The sequence below is a fragment of the Hypanus sabinus genome, chromosome 11, assembly GCF_030144855.1.
Source record: "Hypanus sabinus isolate sHypSab1 chromosome 11, sHypSab1.hap1, whole genome shotgun sequence".
Lineage (NCBI taxonomy): Eukaryota > Metazoa > Chordata > Chondrichthyes > Myliobatiformes > Dasyatidae > Hypanus > Hypanus sabinus.
The window spans coordinates 52,354,342-52,378,175 of NC_082716.1; the positions used below are offsets into that span (position 1 = coordinate 52,354,342).

The window sequence follows — 23,834 nt, forward strand, 5'->3', positions numbered from 1 at the left end:
ATCCTCCCCTCTGTATGCTCATTAATTTTATAATCTAATAAGCATCATAAGAGTCTTGCCATCTTCAGAAGTTTTCTGATGACTCGGCCATATTTGGATGCATCAGCAAGGGAGATGAGGCAGAGTACAGGGCTACGGTGGGAAACTTTGTCACACGGTGCGAGCAGAATCATCTACAGCTTAATGTGAAAAAGTCAAAGGAGCTGGTGGTGGACCTGAGGAGGGCAAAGGCACCGGTGACCTCTGTTTCCATCCAAGGGGTCAGTGTGGGCATGGTGGAGGATTACAAATACCTGGGGATATGAACGGACAATAAACTGGACTGGTCAAAGAACACTGAGGCTGTCTGTAAGAAGGGTCAGAGCCGTCTCTATTTCCTGAGGAGACTGAGGTCCTTTAACATCTGCCGGACGATGCTGAGGATGTTCTTTGAGCCTGTGGTGGCCAGTGGTATCATGTTTGCTGTTGTGTGCTGGGGCAGCAGGCTGACTGTAGCAGACACCAACAGAATCAACAAACTCATTCAGAAGGCCAGTGATGTTGTGGGGGTGGAACTGGACTCTCTGACGATGGTGTCTGAAAAGATGATGCTGTCCAAGTTGCATGCCATCTTGGACAATGTCTCCCATACACTCCATAATGTACTGGTTAGGCACAGAAGTACATTCAGCCAGAGACTCATTCCACCGAGATGCAACACTGAGCGTCATCGGAAGTCATTCCTACCTGTGGCCATCAAACTTTACAACTCTTCCCTTGGAGTGTCAGACACCCTGAGCCAATAGGCTGGTCTTTATCTTATTTCCACTTGGCATAATTTACTTCCTATTTATGGTTCTATATTGCTATATTTCTACACTATTCTTGGTGCGACTGTAACGAAACTCAATTTCCCTCGGGATCAACAAGGTATGTCTGTCTGTCTGTAAAAATTAATGTACTTATCTTGATATAGATTGCATCCTAGCTACTGTTAGATAGTAGTGACCTGGACCTCAGTTTCTGAGGTTACTGGCCAGGGAGAGGATACTGGCCATTGTTTGCTTATTTTTGAAATGAATTTCAAGAATTTAGTGAAGACAGCTTTGGCTGTCTGCTCTAGGTAGCCTAGGTCTCAGAAGCATATCGTACTGCAGGATCACTACAGCTGGCAGATGTGTGGATATAGCAGCTTGACAACTCAAGTTTGGGTGGCTATGACTCTGCAGTGTTGTTAGGTTGTTCTGAAGATTGGCTCCTTTTCCTGGGAACTTTGGCTCTGAGGTGCATCAAAGGACGGGCACGTCCAGGCCATGCACCTGGATTGTGCATAAGCAGTGGACAGAATGCCCTTCACAAACCAACCAACTGTTTTCTCCGTTCGGCTTTCTCATTCAGTTTTATTAACAACTTGAGAATATATAAAATAGTCCTGATGCTTAGGAACTGCCTGTGGTGAAGAAAATACCTTGACCCCCATTACCAGCTCTCCAGCATAATTTTCCAGCGGTCTGCTATCTACTCTTGCCTCTCTTTTACATTTCATTTGTGCAAAGAAACTTTTGTAACTTCTAATATTATTGGCTAGCTTACCTTCATATTCAATATTTTCTTTCTTTAGGATATATTTAGTTGTCTTCTGATGGCTTTTAAAAGCTTCCCAATCTTTTAACTTCTTACTATTGTATGCCCTCTCTTTGGCTTTTATGATGGCTTTGACTTCTCTTGTTAGCCACAGGTCTGTCATCTTGCCTTTAGAATACTTCTTAAGGATGTATTTATTCTGTGCCTTCCAAATTGCTCTCAGAAACTCCAGCCATTACTGCTTTGCCATCATCCTTGCTTGTGTTCCCTTCCAATCAATTTTGGCCAGTTCCTCTCTCATGCCTCTGTAATTCTCTTTATTCCACTGTAATACTGATACATCTGAATTTAGCTCGTTCTTTTCAAATTGCAGGGTGAACTCTATAATATTATGATCACTGGCTCTTTACCTTAGGCTCTCTAATCAATTGCAGTTAATTGCGCGATGCTCAATCCAGAAAAGCTCAACCATGAGCCTTTTTGACATGCTTTTGTTATCTCCCTGTGTAGACCACATCTTTGCTACTGTTGGGAAGTCTGCATATAACTTACATTGGGGCCTTTTTACTATTCTGCAGTTTCCTAACACTATCCACAAGGCTTCTACACCTTCTGATACTATGTTACTTTCTAACGATTGATTTCATTTCTTTACCAACAGAGCCACGCCATTCCTCTGCCTACTTGCCTGTCCTTATGAAGCAATGTGTACTCTTGGATGTTAAGCTGCCAGCTATAATCTTTCAGTCATGATTCATTAATGCCCATACATAATACAGTGGTGCTGGAAAGTTTATAAAGCCTGTCGAATTTTCTCTATTTCTGCATAAATATGACCTAAAATGTGATCAGATCTTCACGCAAGTCCTAACACTAGATAAAGAGAACCCAATTAAATAAGTAACACAAAAAACATTATACTCGTTCATTTATTTATTGAGGAAAATTATCCAGTATTGCATGTGTTTTTTGGAAAAGCTATGTGAACCTCTGGGGTAATGCTTTATACAAAAACTATTTGGAGTCAGGTGTACCAATCAATGAGATGAGATTGGAAGTGTGGGTTGTAGAGGGTTCCTGCCCTATATATATAAAAAAAAATATGCACAGAAGTCAGGTTACTGACAGAGCCTGCTTTTCTCAAAAGATATCTGTTTATGTTCACAATACCTCGATCAAAACAACTTTCAGAGGTCCTTAGAAGAAGAATCATAGAGATGCATGAAGCTGGAAAAGGCTACAAAAGCATTTCTAAAGGCCTGAGTGTTCATCAGTCCACAGTAAGAGAAATTGTCTGCAAATGAAAGAACACCCTAGGAGTGGGCATCCTGCAAAGATCACACCAAGAGCATGACACAATGCAGAAGGAGGTGATAAAGAACCCAAGGGTAACAGCAAAAGACCTGAAGAGATCTCTAGAACTTGCTGAAGTTCATGTGTCCACTATAAGAAAAACACTGAAGAAAAATGGTGTTCATGGAAGGACGTTACAGAGGAAGCCACTGCTCTCCAAAACAAAAACATTGCTGCACATCTCAAGTTTGCAAAAGACCATCTGGATGTTCTAAAGTATTTCAGGGACAATGTTCTGTGGACAGATGAGACAGACGTTTAGCTTTTTGTCAGAATTGCACATTGCTATGTTTGAAGGAAAAAGGGCACTGCACACCAACACCAAAACCTCATCCCAACTGTGAAGCATGGTGGAAGGAGCATCATGTGTTGGGTTGCTTTACTGCCTCAGGGTCTGGACAGTTTGCAATTGCTGAAGGAACAATGAATTCAAATTTGTGTCAAGACATTTTACAGGAGAATGTCAGGGTAGCAATCCATCACCTGAAGCTTGACAGAAGTTCGATAATACAAGACAATGATCTGAAAGGCAAGAGTAAATCAATAACAGAATGGTTTAAAAAGAAGAAAATTCGTGTTTTGGAATGGCCAAGTTAGCCTTGACCTGAATCCTATAGAAATGTGGAAGGACCCGAAGCAAGCAGTTAATGCGAAGAAGCCCACCAACATCCCAGAGTTGAAGAAGTTTTGTAAAGAGGAATGGCCTAAAATTCCTCCAAGCTGATGTGCAGGATTGATCAACAGTTACCAGAAACATTTGGTTGAAGTTAATGCTGTACAGGGGTGGGGGGGTCACACCTGTTAGTGAAAGCAAAAGTTCACATACTTTTTCCAACAAATACATGTAATATTGGATCATATTTCTCAATAAGTAAATGAACAAATATGTTTTTTAGTGTTACTTATTTAATTGGGTTCTCTTTATCTAGTTTTAGGGCTCGCATAAAGATCTGATCATATTTTAGGTCATATTTATGTAGAAAGAGAAAATTCTACAGTGTTCACAAATTTTCTAGGATCTCTGTACGTATCATTCATCTATACATACCAATTTGTATCTGTGCTACAAGTTCATCTACCATATTCCATATAATGTGCATTCAAATGTAACACCTTCAGTCCTGTATACATCACCCTTTTCAATTTGTCCTTTTTACATTGCGACTCATCCCATTGACCGCAATTTTGCTATATCATCAGCGTCTCCTTGTCTGCAGTCTCTGTCATCGTAACTGGGCTTTCTGGAATGTCAATGTCTCAGTTTTAGAGTTTGTAAGGTAGTTCTTAAACCTCCTTTTGCTTGCTGTTCCACTTTGGTAATCTCATTTAAACCCCTGTCTCTCAGATTTCTGAACTCCTCCAACTACAGCCATGAATATCTAAGATTTTAGAGTCATATACTGCAAGGAAGTTGACATTTTATTCTCTCCATATGGTTATCACCTCTGTCCATCCCTCGGATTTTACGACTCCCCTACACACTCTGGGCAACTTACAATGACAGTTTAAGCTATCAGCCTGCAAATTTCTTGGGATTTGGGAAGAAACCAGAACACCCAGAGGAAACCCTTGAGATCGCAGGAAGGCCCTTCCTCTTTGTTTTGCACTGTTTGCTTATTTGTAGTAATTTTATGTCTTTGTACTGTACTGCTGTTGCAAAACAAATTTCATGTCATATAAGACAGTTATAATAAATTTGATTTTGGTTCAGAGATTATGTAAATTCTGTACACACAGAGGTCAAGATTGAATCAGAGTTGCTGGATTTGTGAAGCCTTGGCTCTATTAGTTATGCCGTACTTTAAAATCACTCAACCATAAATGACCAGGGATTCCGTAACAAAAACTCCAATCTAAGGAATTCCCTCCCTAAAGCTTCCATGTCTCTCCTTACTTGTACAGAAGAATCCTTAAACCAACAGGTTCGGTATCAGCTGTTGTGATACATAGTTACATTAGTCATGTTACATTTAGATTAATGTTCCTCTGAAGTACTTTGAAACATCTTGTTACAGTAAATTACTGCTAAATTGCACTTTCCTGTCTGAGTTCAACTTGAACAATTTGTGAACAGGGTTATCAACATTTTTTTATTACCAGCTGTCTGTAATGGTGGCAGAGGCCAGATTTTCCAGTAAGTGACTGGTAGGGAACTCAAATACAGAGAGAGATAGGTTTGAACATGATGGACCAAATGTTGTTGGATAAAATATCATTGTTGAATATAATTACAATTAAAATAATGGATAATCTATGGCTAAATTCATGGATAATTCTAATAACTGATTTCTATTCACACGAACATTATAATGATTTAATATTCTTTTCTGATGTTTTAAGGACTGGCTGATTGTACTCTTGCTTTGGGATTTGAAAAAATGGAAAGAGGATCTCTTACTTCAAAGGTAGAGAAGAATTTTTTGAGTTTGAATCAAAATTTGATATGTCTTGAACTTGTACTTCTGTGAGTTGAGATTGTTTTGTAATCTGCATCAATATAATCCATAACAATTTAGCAGATGCTGGAAATCTGAAATAGAAGTCATTTGTTTTATTTTTCCCCTTTAATATTTCATCCAACTTTGTCCCCAGTGATTTTCCTTCCTTGTATGAAGACATGTATTACAGAGAAAACATTATAAAGTCAAAGTCACATCATTGTCATGTGCACAAGTACGCGTATGCACAAAGTACAATGTAAAACTTGCAGTTGCATCACAGATACATAAGACCATAAGATATAGGAGCAGAAGTAGGTCATTCGGCCCATTGAGTCTGCTGCACCATTCAATCATGGGATGATCATGTCATCCCCACTCCCCTGCCTTCTCCCCTTACCCTTTGATGCCCTGGCTAATCAAGAACCTATCTATCTCTGCCTTAAATGCATCCAATGACTTGGCCTCCGCAGCTGCTCGTGGTAACAAACTACACAGATTTACCTCCTTCTGACTAAGGTAATTTCTCCGCATCTCTGTTCTAAATGGACATCCTTCAATCCTAAAGTTGTGCCCTCTTGTCCTAGACTCCCCTACCATGGGAAATAACTTTGCCATATCTAATCTGTTCAGGCCTTTTAACATTTGGAATGTTTCTATGAGATCCCACTCATTCCCCTGAACTCCAGGGAATACAGCCCAAGAGCTGCCAGACGTTCCTCATACAGTAACCCTTTCATTCCTGGATTCATTCTCCTGAATCTTCTTTGAACCCTCTCCAATGTCAGTATATCCTTTCAAAAATAAGAAGCCCAAAACTGCACACAATATTCCGCTGTTTCCTCACTTCATGTTGAGTGCCTATCCTGCCAGGAGTTTCTGCTATTTTTTTGATTCTATTTCATTGAAACATGTTTGTCATATTACAGACCTTCATTTTGCTAATTTATGATTTTGCCAGGAATATGAATTGAAAAAGAATTATTTACTGTTAACTCTGCTGGAAATCTTCTGACAATAGATACTTGATTATTTGTTAATTGAAGAGATAATCAAAAGAGAGGAACAAAAACCATTGATGAATAAATGTTTTCACTACAAAATGAGGTCAATGGCCTTTTAACAACGGGAGACTGGAAATAACTGGGAGATAAAATAGGAGATAAACTATATTTTTTGTGCAAAATAATACGACTTTAAAACTCCACAATTGGAAGTTATGGAGAGGCCAATAAATAAAGTTAATGTTTCATTAATACAAAATATTAACTTTATTTATTGGCCTCTCCATAAATGCTTCTTACTGAACACTTCCATCATCTTTTCATTTTAGATTTCCATCATCCACAGTAGTTTTTCTTTTTTAATTGTTGGTATAATACGCACTCCTAGAAAAAACATGCAAAATGATGAACTGTGTAGATTGTCTACAGACGTATTCTTAATCTCTTGTTTGTTGCTTTAATGTTTTAGCTAACATTGAGTCTATTGGTATATCAAAATACTCTTGTGGGAATGAATATGTTGAATATAAAATCTTTCACCTTTTGGAGCAGCCTGAAGAATGTTGCCAGAGGCCTTGTATTACCCTCAATGTTCCATTCAACAATTATTATGTTGGAGAAAATATAGTCTCCAGCAACATTCTGGGCAATATACTTAACTCTGCAAGTGTGTCAGGTGATACACTGCCTCTACACCTCCTCACTCACCACTATTTAGGGCCCCAAACAGTCCTTCCAGATGAGGCAACCCTTCATCTGCAAGTCTATTAGAGTCATCTATTGTATCTGATACTCCTGGTGATTCCTCCCCTCCATCAGTGAGACCTGATATTTTTTGAGGACTTTTCTCAGTCTGTCACAAAAGACAATATTTCCTGGTAGCTATCCATTGCAATTCAACTTCCCATTTCATTCTGATGTGTCTACTGCCATGATGAGGCCAAACTCAGGCTGGAGGAGCTAACACCTCAAATTCCTTCTGGGGAGTCTTCAACCTGATGGCATGAACATCGATTTCTCCAACTGATAACTTTTTCCCCCTCTGTCCTTTCCTCTTTTTCCATTCCCCATTCTAGTTTTCCCTCTCACCCTTTCTCTTCTCACCTGCCCATCATCACCTCATGGTTCCCCTCCCTCTTCCCTTTCTTCAGTTGTCTGTTGTCCTCTCCTGTTAGATTTCTTCTTCTTCAGCCCTTTAACTCTTCCACCTATCACCTTCCAGCTTCTTATTTCATTCTCCCCTCCCCCACGTCCCCACTTTCTCCCTCATAACCTGCTAGCTTATTCTCCTTCTGCCCTTGTCCTCTACAGTGCTGATGAAGGGTTTTGATCCAAAACATTGACTATTTATTCCCCTCCATAGATTCTTCTTGACTTGCTGAGTTTCTCCAGCATTTTGTGTGTGTTCCTCTGTATTTCCACTGTCTGCAGAATCATGTTTTTTTTGGACAGAAGTTTTTCTCTGGTTTGCTGGATCCTTCTTGGAGCTCGGTACCCCTTAACGTGATATCTCTGCCAGGCTGTGATACAATGCCAGCATCACCATGATCTGTGGAGAAGGCAGCAATTTCTGTTTGGACATCCGTATTGTGTGCAATGGGCTGTACACTAACAAAATGAGAAATTTCAATTTAACCATACACTTTGCTTTCCATCATTAATCGCCCACTAATTCAACCTGCCACATGTTTTGATTTTACCAATATATCCCTGATGCTATATTTCATTAAACATTTGAAAGTCCATTTGTACCATGCTTGCTATATTCCATTTTTTCTGCTAATTTTTTGAAAGATAATATGATGCAGATTAGTCCTAGATGAGTTCGTTATTTGTCCCAATTAACCCAAATTTCTAAGGTATGGGAAGACTGTTTTTCAAATTTAAGATCTCTTGCCACTAGACAGAGCTAATGACAGTTGTTAATGGACTTACACCAGTACCTTTTTTATGAAGTAGGAATGTAACATTCATCATTGTGAGCTGTTTTGGTGTAATTTGGAAATAACATGTTACATTTTTTTCTGATGTTTCTGTTGTATATTTCCCTAGTATTCCTGCATGTAAAGCATTCAAAGCAGACAAATTAGCACTTGTAAGTTCATTGACGGCGTAATTTTTTTTTTCAGTACTAGTGTTAGTTACTCACTGGTAATCTTGCCTCACCAGCACTAGGGTTAAAGTATTTATTAAAAAGAGTGTCAGCTTGAAATGCTGTTTTTTCATTTCCATAGATGCTACCTGACCACCTGAATTCCTGCAGCAGTTTGTGTGTTGTTCTCGATTTTATCATCTGTACAACAACTCCTGCTTGTTTTTTTGAGAATGTTGCAATTCTTTCCTTTCTAACTGAAACTTCTCTATCTGCACTGTCTAAACTTTGCCTGTCATCTTTATAAACCTAATTTTAGTCCCCCACCCCATTTTTGATACCTATGTAAAGCTCTATTGCTTCATTAAATTAATTTGCTTCTGGTTGAAACATTTCTAATCTGCTCTCTACTTGAATAATATTTAAACACACATCTCAATGTTGTTTTTTCTTCCATAGATGTTGGCGTGGCCTGCTGAGTCCTTGCATCATTTTGTGTGTGTTGCTTCAGTTTTGCTCTCCTGCCTTTTCCCCCATCTTGTTTCCCTCTGACCCTCAACACGGGTGCCCCACAGGGCTGTGTCCTAAGCCCCCTCCTTTACTCTCTGTATATCCATGACTGTGTTGCCACCCACAGCTCCAATCTGCTAATTAAATTTGCTGATGATACTACACTGATTGGCCTAATCTCAAATAATAATGAGGCAGCCTACAGAGAAGAAATCATCACCCTGACACAGTGGTGTCAGGAATACAACCTCTCCCTCAATGTTGCAAAAACAAAGGAGCTGGTTGTGGAGGAATGGAGACAGGCTAACCCTATTAACATCAATGGATCTGGGGTTGAGAGAGTGAACAGCTTTAAGTTCCTCAGCATACAGATCACTGAGGATCTCATGTCATCTGTACATACCAGCTGTGTGGTTAAGAAAGCAACAGCGCCTCTTTCACCTCAGATGATTCAAGAAGTTTGGTATGGGCCCCCAAATCCTTAAAAACTTTTCTCAGAAGCACAATTGAGAGCATCCTGACTGGCCTCATCACTGCCTGGTATTGGAACTGCACTTCCCTCAATTGCAGGTCTCTACTGAGAGTAGTGCGGATAGCCCAGTGCATCTGTAGATGTGAACTTCCCACTATTCAGGACATTTACAAAGACAGGTGTGTAGAAAGGGCCCGAAGGATTATTGTGGACCCGAGCCATCCCAACCACAAACTGTTCCAGCTGCTACCATCTGGGAAACTGTACCATAGCATAAAAGCCAGGACCAACAGGCTCTGGGACAGCTTCTTCCACCAGTTCATCAGACTGATTAATTTATGCTGATACAATTGTATTTCTATGTTATATTTACAATACTGTTGTAGATACTATTTATTATAAATTACTATAAATTGCACCTTGCACATTTAGATGGAGACGTTAAGATTTTTACTTCTCATGTATGTGAAGGATGTAAGTAATAAAGTCAGTTCAATTCAATTCAATTCAATTCCAATTCGTCAACACAAGTAAATTTTCTCTGATAAATTATACTGTGTTGTGTATGGAATCTGACTATATGCCATTTGTATTTCAGTTTCTGGACAGGACCAATCCCATGGACAAACACTGTGAGGTGCTGAACAATAAGTATGGGATATCTGCTGCACCAATAACGCCACAGTTATTCGGAAGCGCTGGCAAAGAGCATATGGAGAAATATGGTAACCATACCTGCACACTTGATATCAGAATTAGTTTAAAAGCAGTTAAATTTGCTGATTGATAATCTATTTTTAACAATTCAGCTATAAAATTGGTTAAAAACTCCAGTTAGCTGAAAGAGGATGATTTCAGTTCAGGCAGAATTATGTTGTCAATTAACAACACTTAGAAACTGGACTGCGAGTCTGCATGCTTTTACATCTGTTATGGCTGGGTTACTAATACTGATCATTGTGTTCAGGTAGGAAGTCTCACAGCAAGCCACCAAACAACTAAGTGCTAAATGGGCAATTATCTTATTGAGCAGTCTAGCCATGAATTATACCTCAACCTTCAAAGTTCAAAGTAAATTTATTATTGTTTACATTTATGTCACCATGTGGAGTCATAGCAAACTGCAGCACAGAAGCAAGCCTTTGCCCCTCTAGTCAGTGCCGAGCCATTTAAGTAGCCTAGTCCCATCGACCTGCACCTGGACTATAGCCCTCCATTCCTTTCCTGCCCATGTGCCTTTTCAAACTTCTCTTAAAAGTTGAAATCGAAATTGCATCCACCATGCACTGGCAGCTCGTTCCACACTCTCACCACCTTCTGAGTGAAAAAGTTTCCCCTTTATGTTCCTCTTAAATATTTCACCTTTGACCCTTAGCCCATGACCGCTAGTCGTAGTCTCACCCAACCTCAGTGGAAAAAGCCTGTGTGTGTTTCCTTTTGTATTCCCCTCATTAGTTTGTATATCTCTATCAAATCTCCCCTCAATTTTCTACATTCTAGGGAATAAAGTCCTAACCTATTCAATATTTTCTTATAACTCGGGTCTTCCAGTCCCAGCAAACTTTTGCTGTACTCTTTTTACCTTACTTACTTCCTTCCCGTAGGGAGGTGACCAAAACTGCACACAATACTCCGAATTAGGCCTCACCAATGTCTTGTACAACATCAATGTAACATCCCATCTCCTGTACTCACTACTTTGATTTATGAAGGATAATGTGTCAAAAGCTTTCTTTTTGACTGTATTTATCTGTGATGCCACTTTCAATGAATACAGATCCCTTTGTTCCACCGCTCTCCTCAGTGCTCTACTATTCTCTGTGGAAGGCCTACCTGTGTTGGACCTCGCAAACCGCAACAGCTCACATTTGCCTGCATTAAATTCCATGTGCCATTTTTCAGCCCATTATTCCAGCTGGTTCAAATTCTGCTGCAGGCTTTGATCATCTTCCTCACTGCCCAGTACATTTCCAGTCTTGGGGTCATGTGCAAATTTGGGGATCCAATTAATCACATTATCATGCAGATAATTCATATAGATGACAAACAACGAAGGATCCAGCAATGCTTCCTATGGCACTTCACTAGTCACAGGCCTCCTGTCAGAGAGGCAGCTTTCTACTACCACTGTCTGGCTTCTGCAAAGCCAATGTCTAATCCAATTTACTACCTCATCTTGAATGCAAAGCGACTGAACCTTCTTGACCAACTTCCCCTGCAGGACCTTGTCAGATGCCTTGCTGAAGTCCATGTAGACAACATCCACTGCCTTGCTGTCACCAACTTTCCTGGTAAACTCCTCAAAAGACTCTTTAAGTTGGTTTGAAATCAACCTACCACACACAAAGCTATTCTGGCTATCCCTAATTAGTTCATGTCTCTCCAAATACTTATGTATCCAGTCCCTTAGAATACCTTCCAATAACTTTCCCACTACTGCTGTCAGGCTCACCAGCCTGTAAATTCCTGGCTTATCCTTAGAGCCTTTGTTAAACAGTTGAACAACAATAGCTGTCCTCTAATCCTCCGGAACCTCACCTGTCACTAAGGATGATTTAAATATCTGCTCAGCCCCTTGCAGTTTCTGCAATTGCCTCCCGCAGGGTTCGAAGGAACAACTTGTCAAGCCTTGGGGATTTGTCCACCTGAATTTGCCTCAAGACAGCAAACATCTCCTCCTCTGTAATCTGTATAGGGTCCCTGAGCTTTCTGCTGATTTGTCTCACTTATATAAGCTCTGTGTCCATCTTGCCAAGTAACCACTGCTGAAAAAAAATCCATTTAAGATCTGGTTTCCTCCTCAGTCAGCTCTCAAATTTCACTTTTGAACACCCCCACTTACCAAGTACACCTTTGCCAGAAAACAGCCTGTCCCAACCCACATTCGACGGATCCTTCTTGATACCATCAAAATTGTCCTTTCTCCAATTTAAAATATCAGTTTGAGGACCAGACCTACCCTTTTCCATAATTACCTTGAAGCTAGTAATTGCTAGATACAGAGCAATTAAAAGCTAGTAATACAGAGCAATTAAAAGCTAGTAATTGCTAGATACACAAACTTCTGTCACCTGTCCTGGCATCCCTTCAAAGCAGATCTAATATTGCCTGCTCTGTTTTTGGGACTTCTATGTACTGACTTACAAAACTTTCCTGAATACACTTGACAAACTTTCCCATCCATCCCAACTCTTTACGGGCTCGAGAAAAGTTTATTCGTTATCCTGTCTAGTCCTCTTACAGTATAGGTGTCGCAGTCGTATACAACCCAGAGATTTATTTTCTTGTGGGGCAATCACAGTAAATACAAGAAACACAATAGAATCAATGAACGATCACACCCAAGAGGACAGACAAAAACCAATGTGCAAAAATACAACTGTCCAAATACAAAATGTAAGAGAAAAAAACAAATAATAATAGATGAGCAATAAATAACCAAAACATGAGATGAAGAGTCCTCAAACGGGAGTTCATAGGTTGTGGAAACAGTTCAGTGATGGGGCAAGGGAAGCTGACTGAAGTTATCCCCTCTGGTTCAAGAACTTGATAGTTGAGAGGTAATAACTGTTCCTGAGCCTGGTGGTGTGTGTCCTGAGGCTCCTGTACCTTCTTCCTGATGGCAGCAGCAAGAAGAGTGCATGGCCTGGATAGTTGGTGTGGGAGGAGGGGCTCCTTGATGGCAGATGCTGCTTTCCTGTTTCAGCGCTCTGTGTAGATGTGCTCAGTGGTGGGGAGGGCTTTACCCATGATGGACTGGGCCATATCCACTACTTTTAATAGGCTTTTCTATACAAGGGCATTGATATTTCCATACCAGGAATTTCTGGATTGTATACAACTGGGTCGCCCATACTGTAAGAGGCCTAGATGGGATTCTGTAGTAGTTTGTGGAAGTTTAAATGACGTGCTAATTCTTCACAAACTTCTCAGAAAGTTGAGGTGCTGGCATGCTTACTTTGCAATGGCGCTTATTTGGACCCAGAGCAGACCCTTTGAAATGATAATACCAAGAAATTTAAAATTGCCGACCCTCTTCTCCTCTGATTCCCCGATGAGGACTGGTTTATGGACCTCTGGTTTCCTCCTCAGTGAGCTATCACAAAGTTAGCTCTGTGAATTAAAAATATTTATGTAAACATTTATATGGGAATTTTCACACTACACTTTTTTAATAACATCGGTAGAGGTGTATTAGGATTTGCAAAGTTTTTAGAATCTAGGATCATTAACTGCTGTATGTCACACTAATGGATACTCTTGTAGATCTCTTGCACAACCTGCACACCTTTCTATTCTCACTTAACTTTTAAGGTTCATTTTCACTCGCTGTTTGCTCATGTTACCTATGCTGTCTTGCTTTAAACTGCCGGGCTCTCATTTTCTTCTCAGCCCAGTTCTCGTATTTCTCCAAACTCTTTGCAGCCTTGTGACCACAGCATTTGCTGCTGGCTGTCCTCACCTGAGAGTCTTTAACATCCTCTTGACAGCTGTTGGCAATCAAAACTTCCGAAGATGCCGGAAATCTAAACCAAAAACACTCAGCAGATCTGGCAGCTTCTATGGAAAGGAAAGTGGTCAACATTGAGTTCTGACAAAGGAACTAAAACCAGAAATGTTGTCTGCTTCTTATAATAATTATTGCTGGTTCCATGTTTTTGCAGACTCCAAGATCTAGTCCACCTCACCCTGATTGTACTTTCTTAGTGGGAGTGTAATGGACTGATCTTCACCTCAGTCCTCTTTCTAATATGAGAGAAGTCAGTTTCCTGTTTATTATTTGCCTAATTCCACAGACTAGATCCACTCATGCTCTCTTTTTAGGTGTTGCCAATGTCTGTGGCTTTTAAAAAAATTTTGAATTTGCCATTGTATAAAATTCACACTTAAACTTTCTTCAACTTTTTTGGGAAATGACTTGGAATCTATAAATTACTCATAGAAGCTCTGAAAATGTTGGTCTGTCTTCATTCTCTGTGTTAACATCCATGCAAGTTGGCTGAAGAACAGAGTCAATGTAGTCTTCTTCGAAGTAGTTTTAAATTCACTTCAATGCAGATTAATTTGAGTTGCAAACATATCCAGAGCAATGAACAATCTGCTGATGGGAAGAAGAATTGTCAACATTTTTGGGTTGAAATCTTGCATCAGGAAGAGTGATTTGCAAAGATACCTCATAGTTAGCAGAGGGAAGACTTGAATTGTAAAAGCCTGTATTGCATTTCATCCTATTTAAAGATTCAGTATGATATGTTTCCAGTACATTACCTCTTGTTTTTTTTTAATTGCAGGGACAAAACCAGAGCACTTTGCCAAGATAGCTTGGAAAAATCACAAACATTCTATAAATAACCCGTAAGTAAAGGTTGCTTGTTTTTGATTAATCATTGACAGTGATGTTTGTATTATTTTTGTTGGTGTATCTAGGTGAAAGATATCTATCAAAGTAGGATAGATTTTTGGATAGTAAGGGAATTAAGGGTTATGAGGAAAAGGCAGGTAGATGGAGATGAATCCATGGTCAGATCAGCCATGGTCTTATTGAATGGTGGAGCAGGTACGATGAGCCAGATGGTCTGCTCCTGCTGCTATTTCCTATGTTCTCTTGTTCTTAATGTTCATAAACCAGGGCAATAATAATGAAAAGAATTTTGAAGGATGAGATTTCTATTAAAAATTATGGTTTTAAAAGTTTAATGTTGCAGAATTGTTATAAAGGCTGAGCATAATGAAGATATTGACAATTTGGAAACCTTGGAAAGGATCCAAAACTTGTGATGAATATCTAAATAATGAATCTTTATATTTTCAATATTTGGAATTTTTATGGGATGAAGCGAAGGTATTAATTCTGTGTTAGCTGTGACGCAGTTTTGGATGTTGTAGACTGCCATTGAGGTCATTGGCTTGGTCTGGTCTCTTTTTGATAATAAACAGGTCAGAATTTTGACTATTCTACAAGGGCATAAAATATATCTCTAAATCATTTGTAATCTTCAGTCCACTCTCCCCATGTGATTTTGCAGGATTAATGTTTTATTGTATATATTTTTTCTCACTGGCATTTAGCTGTCAAAGGATTAAGCTTTTTATCTTCTTGTTATTATCTTTTATTTGCAGAACCTCAGAATGTTTAGGTTATTGAAGTTCATGTGAGAGGTGATTGTGACATGTCCTTTTAACTTTTAAGTAACTTGATCTTTGATTTGAAATGATGAATGAACACGTTTGCTTTCATTAATCTATAATCCCAAATTTCTTTTAAAAAAACATATCTAGAGCCAAGATGTATTAATCTTGTCATATTCTCTCAATAATGAAGCTTTTGGCTGTAATAGTCCAAAATTGCAAGTACTAATTTACATTTTAGTCACTCATAACTCTGAGGGATTTATTTACTTGAAATTAAGTATTTTGGTGGTCATTTTCAAAATTTTATTTCATTAGTAGTAGAGGGGAATTAGGATGACACTGACAATTTTGTTGTGTGTTTGACCTAACTTTTAGGTTCAAGGCTAGTAGTTTAAATCCAAAACAAATTATTGCCAGAAAGTTGATCCTACTGTTGGTTTTGGCTTCAGTAAAAGTCAGTTGAAGAACACAAGAAAAAAGCTTGATGAAAAAATAAAAGATTTTACTCATTGGCTTTTTCCAGTATTTAGTGATTTTTTTTTTAAAGATTAGCTTTGTCACATATACATCGAAATATTGAAACATACAGTGAAAAGTATGATTTTGTGTCGAGGGCCAGCACAGCCCCAAGCAGTCAGCATGGAAATGTCACAGTGCTTCAGGTGAGAACATAGCCTGCCCACAACTTACTAACCTTAGCCTATACATCTCCTTGAAAAATATGGGAGGAAACCAGGCAGCAACACATAGTCACAGGGATTTGAACCCCAATCTTCTAATCGCTGGTGCAGTAAAACATTACACTAACCACTGTGCTAATTGTCACCCTACGGTACCTTGTACTCCACAAACTATTACGTCAAGGGAACATTCTGTATAAAGTATTCTGATTCCAAACAAAACCATAGAGTATCCCATCTCACTGAGAATAAATCTCTTTGTCTTTTACTTTCCTTCCAAATTACTTCAGAAACATGGGAATCATTGTTCGATTATTTGCCTGAGCTGTTATGTCTGAGGAGTTAGAGGGATCATGAGTCATGGCATTTGGTGGGGAAAAAGACAGGAAAAATAACAATAAGAAATGCAGGATTGGGCCATTAAGCCCTTTGTGCTAGCCCCTCATTTAGTACTGTAGTTGATCTAATCAGTGGCCTTGTCTACTTTTCTACCATAATCCTTGTCTCCAATTGTTTATTTTTCCATAATGTATACCTTCCGCCTCTTTTAGAGTGGCTATTCCCTTAGAGTGGCTACTCCCTTAGAGTGGCTATTCAGATTGGTAAAATAAATCAAATACCTCCAATTCTTTGGTTTATTCAGGAACTGCAACAACCTTATTTTTGTTGACTATTCTAAGGTTGAAATATTGAATATGAAGTACAGTCATCACAAATTTGGACCTCTTTTTAATTATATTTTTTAAAATTTAGATATTCCCAGTTCCAACAGGAGTTCAGTATTGATCAGGTGATGAAGTCTCGTCAGATCTTTGAATTCCTGACTCTCCTGCAGTGCTGGTAAGCTTGGGCTACTTGTTCAGTTTGTTGTCTGGTCACATTTTTTAAAATAAACAACCAGAAGTGTCACTCGGATAGTGATGGGGCCATTTGCCTCCTGGCCTGCTTGGGTAGGAAGATTGCTCCAGGGTCTCTGGGCGTCTCAGCAGCTCGACTGGACGTGGTCTCTTGACTCAGCCAGGATCCTTTATTGTCCATATGCTATTTTTGTGAGGAAAATGAACCATATGAATACGTTCATAAGACTGCTTCCTTTCACCTGCTGGTTCATTATCTGCCGCTGTCACAGGCTTAGAGTGATTTGAGCTGATGTGCTCTTTAAGGATTACCTCTGACTGAGGCGCACTGCTTTTGCTGTTGATATTCAGTGGTTCCATTTGATATCAGAATGGATACAATATACAACCTGGAATCCTTACTCTCCTCAGATATTCACGAAACCCAAAAAAAAGAATGGATGACAAAATAAAAACACAAGAACAGCGAATTCCCCTCCCTTCCATGCACAAACAGCAGCTAAAGCATCAGGAATATCCCCTCCCACCCCCCCCCCCCGGCTTATTCTAGCAGGAAGCATCAGCACCCACTGCCCAGCACCAAGCAATAACAAAGCTTCTAAAGAGAGACTATGATCTGCAGTCCAACAAAAACTTGTTCGCCTGACAATTCAACATGGGGCACAGGCTCTCCCTCACCAACAAGGGAGAGGGAAGTATCAGTCCTTCCACAGCAAGAGGGGAGACAAATCACTTGCTGTTTCAATGTTACAGTCTGAGGCACTGCTTTTATTTCATTTCCCTGACTCCAGAATTGACAGCAAACTCTCTCACCATTGTGAGAGAGAGAGAGAGAGAGAGAGTGTGAGCAAGTACAGAGGCCTCCGATAGCTGTATCCAGTATTTTGGTGTTCCGGTCTCCTGTGACATCTCAGTTCGCGCCACAAGTGAGAAAATGAGTCCACAGGGCTGTGTGAGGCCGCACCCCGAAGGTGCCTGTCCCCAGGCTGCTCCTGGAGATATTGAAATTGGCCAATCAGCGAGCTTCAAGAACGGGAACACGCCAGCATGAAGAACTGTAGTTTGTGTGCAGCTGTAGATCATGGACTCTGACAGGACCCCAGCCACCTTGGAAGGGAAAGAAGAAGCATTAGAAAGAAGAATTTAAACTGTTATGCTGATGGGCGGGGAGGAATCACCCTCTGACATAACCTTTAACTCCAATGTTGCTTTGTAGTCCTGTTTTTCAGTTTCATCAGTTTGAGACATTGTTATGAGGTATGTTTGGTGCTGCTTCCAACTTCTGTACTTCGAATTGGCCTTGATCCCTTTATTGTTACTAATGATGTAGGAGAGATATGATAAACATGAAGTTACATGTATATGCCAAAGGATGTCTAGTTTTGGTCTACCGGAAAATGCATTTGTTGTCTTGGCACCCCACTGTTCATTTTAATCTGTTCAGTTTTGTGGTGGTTTTGCTAAACTGCGTGATGTGGGTAGGGTGTGCTCTCATCTGATTTGTCACTCTCACTAATGCTGCCATGACAGTTACATCTGCAGAAAGTGAATTGGTGAGAATGAGGTCAACTAGGTTTATCTCTACTCAAGTTGTGTCAACACCTATTGTAGATCATATCTCACTAGCATGTCCTTCAGGACTTTGCCGCTTGGTCAAAGGTACAACATGACTCTCTTGACAACTGACAATGAATATCTGTCTTTGTTTATTTCGGGAAGAGAATTCCAATTCATCATCTGACAGCATGAGATGGTCATTGGTGCTGGGAAGTATCATGGGATCCAGTTTGTTGAGGATACCCTTTTGATTGGACATTAAAGTTCAATTAAAGTACATTTATTATTAAAGTACGTATACAGTACACAACCTTGAAGATCCATCTTCTTGCAGGCAGCCACAAAACGAAGAGGCACAGTAGAATCTGCTTAAAGAGAAACCTCACAAAACAAAGGCCATCAAGCACCCAATGTGTGGGGGGGAAGAAAAAGAACAGATCTTGCAAATAATAAAAAATAAGCAAATAAAACTCAGAACATTAGCCACAGTGACCCTGAACATAAGTCAACAGCCTTGGATCTGCTGAGGAATGTAAAACCAGCCCAGGAGCCCAACAGCTGCAAAGTCTGTACAGCACTGAAGCAGCTTAATCAAATTGCACAAAAAGGGGGGGATAGAAAGTAAACAAGGACAGAGAACATGAAAAGTGATTCCGCAGCTGTGGAGTACATCCAGCGCTGAGGCAAGTGAAGTTCGTCCAGGAGCCCAGAGGCTGAAGGGCAACAACTGCCCCTGAGCCTGGTGTTGTGTGACCCGTGACTTCTGCACCTACCACTTAATGGCAGTAGCGAGAAGAGAGGGTGACCGGTCAAATGCAGACAGATGGTGTCTTCAACAATTTTAATCTTGCTCACAGAAGTACAGCTTAAAAATTCAAAAATACATCCTTAAGAGAGAAATTACAGGCTGCAACTGATCCACAATTGAAAAGAAGTATGTCTCAAAGAAGAAGAGTATATAGTAGTTTGGTGAGCTGTCTGCAACATGTCGCTGGTGCCATCTTGCCAGGACTGTCACTGCCTGATCCTGTCAGCTCCTAGTTGAGGATGTATCTGGAGATAGTGGTGGATGAGTTTGGTGCTGGTGGTATTTGATGATGCTTTTTCATGATTTAAAACCTTTGTTTATGACCACACATAAAGGACAACTGCTAGGAATGCAGTACAGTAAAATCAGGAAGGGTCATGAAAGTCGGGGCCAAAATAGCAGTTAAACAAAGCTCTTCTATCCCAGAATTTTTTGAATTTTTGTTTGATGAATTTACTGTAATCAAAATAAATAGAGAAATATTTCCACGTTTTGACTTATTTTGTGATTTCTTTTTTGCTAACTAGCCCAACATCTAATGGGGCAGGAGCAGCAATTCTGGCAAGTGAGAAATTTGTACGGAGACATGGTCTGGAGTCCAAAGCTGTTGAAATCGTTGCCCAGGAAATGATAACGGATTTGGCCAGCACCTTTCAAGAAAACAGTTGCATTAAGGCGGTAGGATTTTCAATGTTATGTCTGATCTTTGTAAATGGAAGAACTACTTGTATGCAATATTTTAAGATTTTTAAGTTACAATTTTTTTTGAATTTTCATTTTTTCCAAACCAAGATGAGTGGTTTGGGCAGGGCATGGATAATGCAATGCTTGAACTATTTTCACTCACTCCAGTACTATTTTAACAAGTGTTCATGCTGCCTGTGAGCCGTAGTCCCTTTGAAAGCCATTGGTTGCTGTTTATTAATAAACGTGAACATCTGAAAACAGATTTGCTGTTTTGATACCCTGGTCTTCAGAGTTGAATCTGAAGTAGGTTCTCTTATTGCATAGTTTTCAAGATAGTGTTGAAATAGCACCTGCCTGTTATGAATTGTCAATTTACCTATTGCAAACCTATTCCAGCCAGAAATGAAACTATTGTTTGTGATTTGAGATCAAATTGAAATCTGTATCCTGCAGACTAGAACCTCCAAGAGTAAATGATTCCACTCACTGGCATAAACTCCAGCCATCAGTTATTGAAAATAGTAGGATCATGTTCTCAACTGGACCATAACTTGTTAATAATATTGAGGTTGTGCTGTAATGACTGACTTTAAAGGAGAAAAATGAAAAATAACTTAAAATTGCCTCAGCTAATTGTTAGTGCTAATACCAATTCCAAAGGTTTCTGAGAGTGAAAGAAAGATTAAGGGTAGAATCTAACATCAGGATCAATGAAACTCATTAATCTACCTTACTGATTAGTGTATTTCCATCATGTAATCGCAATCAATATTTGTGGGATCCATAAATTGGTTATAGTGACATTCACTGGCTATGACAGTATATCTCTGGAAAAAATAAACAGTGAATTTGAGTTTTTGGAAGGAAGGTTGCATTGGAACATAACAAATTCCCTCTGTGCGTGGTAACTAATATTTTATATTAATTGCAATACTTTAGAGAAGGAAAAGTGGTGTAAAATGTCACCATTGTTTTAAATGTAGGATAGAAGGGAGAATGAAGCAGTGGTCCCTAGCTTAATGGTCCTAGCCTATGTAACAATTGAAATAGAAAACAGCATGATGGACAAAACACAGAAAATGGTGGAGGAACTCAGCAAGTCATGTAGCATCTATGGAGAGGAATAAACAGTCGACATTTCAGCCAAGAACCTTCATCAGGATTTCAACGAAAGAGGGGAAGAGAAATGGATGGATTCTGGTGTCAATTCTGAAGACAGCGAAGACAAACCTTAGAGATGGGATTCAGTTCCGAAGTTAGCCATTAGGTGGAGATGTCTCACTTTTGGAAAGAAACTTATCAACAGAGCTTTGCATTGCAGGGTTCATATTAAAGGTGAAGTGTACCAAGCATTACTACAAATTTGTGAAGGATTTAAATCAAATAATGCCTTCCATGTGGTTTTCTGTAAATAGCCATATCAGTCAAGTTGCTATGGCTTGTTGTTAGTTGCATGTTTGACTTAAATTTACTGTCATTCAACCATACACATGTATACAGCTAAATGAAACATCATTCCTCTGGGGCCTAGGTTCAAAACACACAGTACATAGTTATAATCTAGCACATTATCATCATTATCATTATGTGCCGTGTCAAAGAATGTAGGCTACTATGGTCTTCCATCTGTCTTTAATCTGTGAAGTATTAATAAACTCTTCAAAACTTTTGCCTGTCCATTTCTTGATGTAACTCATGAATGTCATCTGCTGTGGAGTGACTTTTTCTTCCAATGATTTTTCCCATCACCGTAAGTTGCTTAAATTTCTCTTTGTTCAGTAAATGCCCCAGAAATTATAGCTGCTGTTTCCTGATTAATGATATCAGCTCTCTTCTTATTCCGGCTTTTCACAACACTTCCTCATTTGTTACACTGTTCTTCCACGATATTTTCATCATCTTTCTCAAAAACCACGTTTCTGCACCTTTGAGTCTTCCCTCATTTTACTTTGATATTGTCCAATATTCGCTTCCATTTGTTAGTGAAGAATGAGCATAGCACTGCTACACTGAGTTTTGTACCCATGGAAATTGTCACGATTTAGTATCTTGCTCAAACACTGGAACATGCATTTAGCAATCCCAATCTTCCTTCTAATTTCAACATTAGCCCTATTGTCAGATGTTACTATGCTCCCCAAGTAATTGAACCTCCAAGTTTATTTTGTTGCCCACTTTCAGTTCACATTTCTGTATTTCTTCCTACTTTGTGACAACCATACATTCAATCTTCTTGCAGTTGATGGTCAATCCTCTCTTTGCACTTTCTTCAAAGACTTTATCTAGCATTTCTCGGAGCTTCTCTTTAGAAATAGCAGTCAGCACTGTGTTGTTTGCGTATCGGGGGTCAAAAGAACAATCCAGTGTATACACCCGTGAAATAAAATTATCACAAGTCCGAGTAACATGGCCTAAAGGTCGACAGGTTGACGTAAAGTACAAGTGGCATGTTTATGTAAGACAGGGCACTATTGATAAAACAAGCAGTCATATAAATATGTGAAAACAGCAACAAGAAAAACAAGTGATCATTGCAGAATGAGAGTATGTCTGTGATTTTGTGATTTAGGGCAGTGGACGTCCGATTAGATGGCAACCTCTTTGACATCAGCAGGCTCCATGCAACCACCAAACTCCGCAGAGAACGGGTCCAGGAGCTGCAGTACGCAACTGACTGTGCTCTTGTGGCCCATACTCTGGAGGATCTTCAGACTGTCCTTGCTGTGGCAGTGAGAGTGTACAGCAGGATGGGGCTGACTGTCAATACCACCAAGACAGAAATGGTTTGCCAATGGAGGACCAGTGTCCCACCCACCCTACCTGCCTTCACTGTTGGTGCTGGAAAGCTGTCAGTAGTGCCATCTTTCAAATATCTGGGGAGCACTCTCTCTGAGGATAGCGGCATTGACAACGACATCCAGAGCCGCATTAAACAGGCATCAGCTGCCTTTGGGAGACTTCGGTGTAGAGTCTTTCAGAACAGGAGCCTTTGTCCCTCCACAAAGGTTGCCCTATACCAAGCGGTCTGTGTCACCACCCTCCTTACGGCTGTGAAGCTTGGGTAACCTATAGCCGTCACATCAAGTCTTTGGAGTGCTTCCACATAAGCTGCCTTCAGTGCATCCTGGGAATTACCTGGCGTGAGCAAGTGCCTCACACTGAAATACTTGTAAAGACCAACTGCAGAAGTATTCAGGCCATGATCAGCTGCAGTGGCTGGGGCACGCAATAAGGATACCCCCATGTCGGCTACCCCACAGGGTGTTATAGGGCCAGCTACATTGTGGTCGATGCTCAGCTGGAGGGCTGAAGAAGCGCTATAAGGATCAGATGAAGAATGCTTTAAGGAAGTGCAAGATCAGACCCGGGGACCTGGAGGATGTTACTGCTGACCGTATTGCTCAGCGACACCTGTGTAGGGATGGGGTTTGTATACTGGAGATGGAAAGAACAACCAGAAGACAGCAGAAGAGAGCCAGGAGAAATGCAGCCATGGTTGCCATCACTACCACCACATATATATGTCCCACCTGCAATAGTGCTTGTGGGTCCAGGATAGGACTGTACTGTCATCAAAGATCTCACCGTTAAAGGAGTGGACATCGTCATCGGATTTCGATGGACAATGGAAGAAGAAGTAAGTAAGTAAGTAAGTGTGTGTGTGGTTGGTTATCGGCAGGG

The 23,834-nt window shown here is 40.0% G+C and overlaps 1 protein-coding gene across 1 annotated transcript in view; it reads left to right on the forward strand.

The window, feature by feature from the left end:
* Positions 1–23,834, forward strand: part of scp2a (sterol carrier protein 2a) — a 105,363-nt gene that overhangs the window by 9,617 nt on the left and 71,912 nt on the right. The window contains exons 5-9 of the mRNA XM_059984326.1: positions 5,257–5,321; positions 10,031–10,157; positions 14,724–14,787; positions 16,998–17,084; positions 19,994–20,144. Of these exons, the coding sequence (XP_059840309.1) occupies positions 5,257–5,321; positions 10,031–10,157; positions 14,724–14,787; positions 16,998–17,084; positions 19,994–20,144 (494 nt within the window). The remainder of the gene's footprint in view (positions 1–5,256; positions 5,322–10,030; positions 10,158–14,723; positions 14,788–16,997; positions 17,085–19,993; positions 20,145–23,834) is intronic.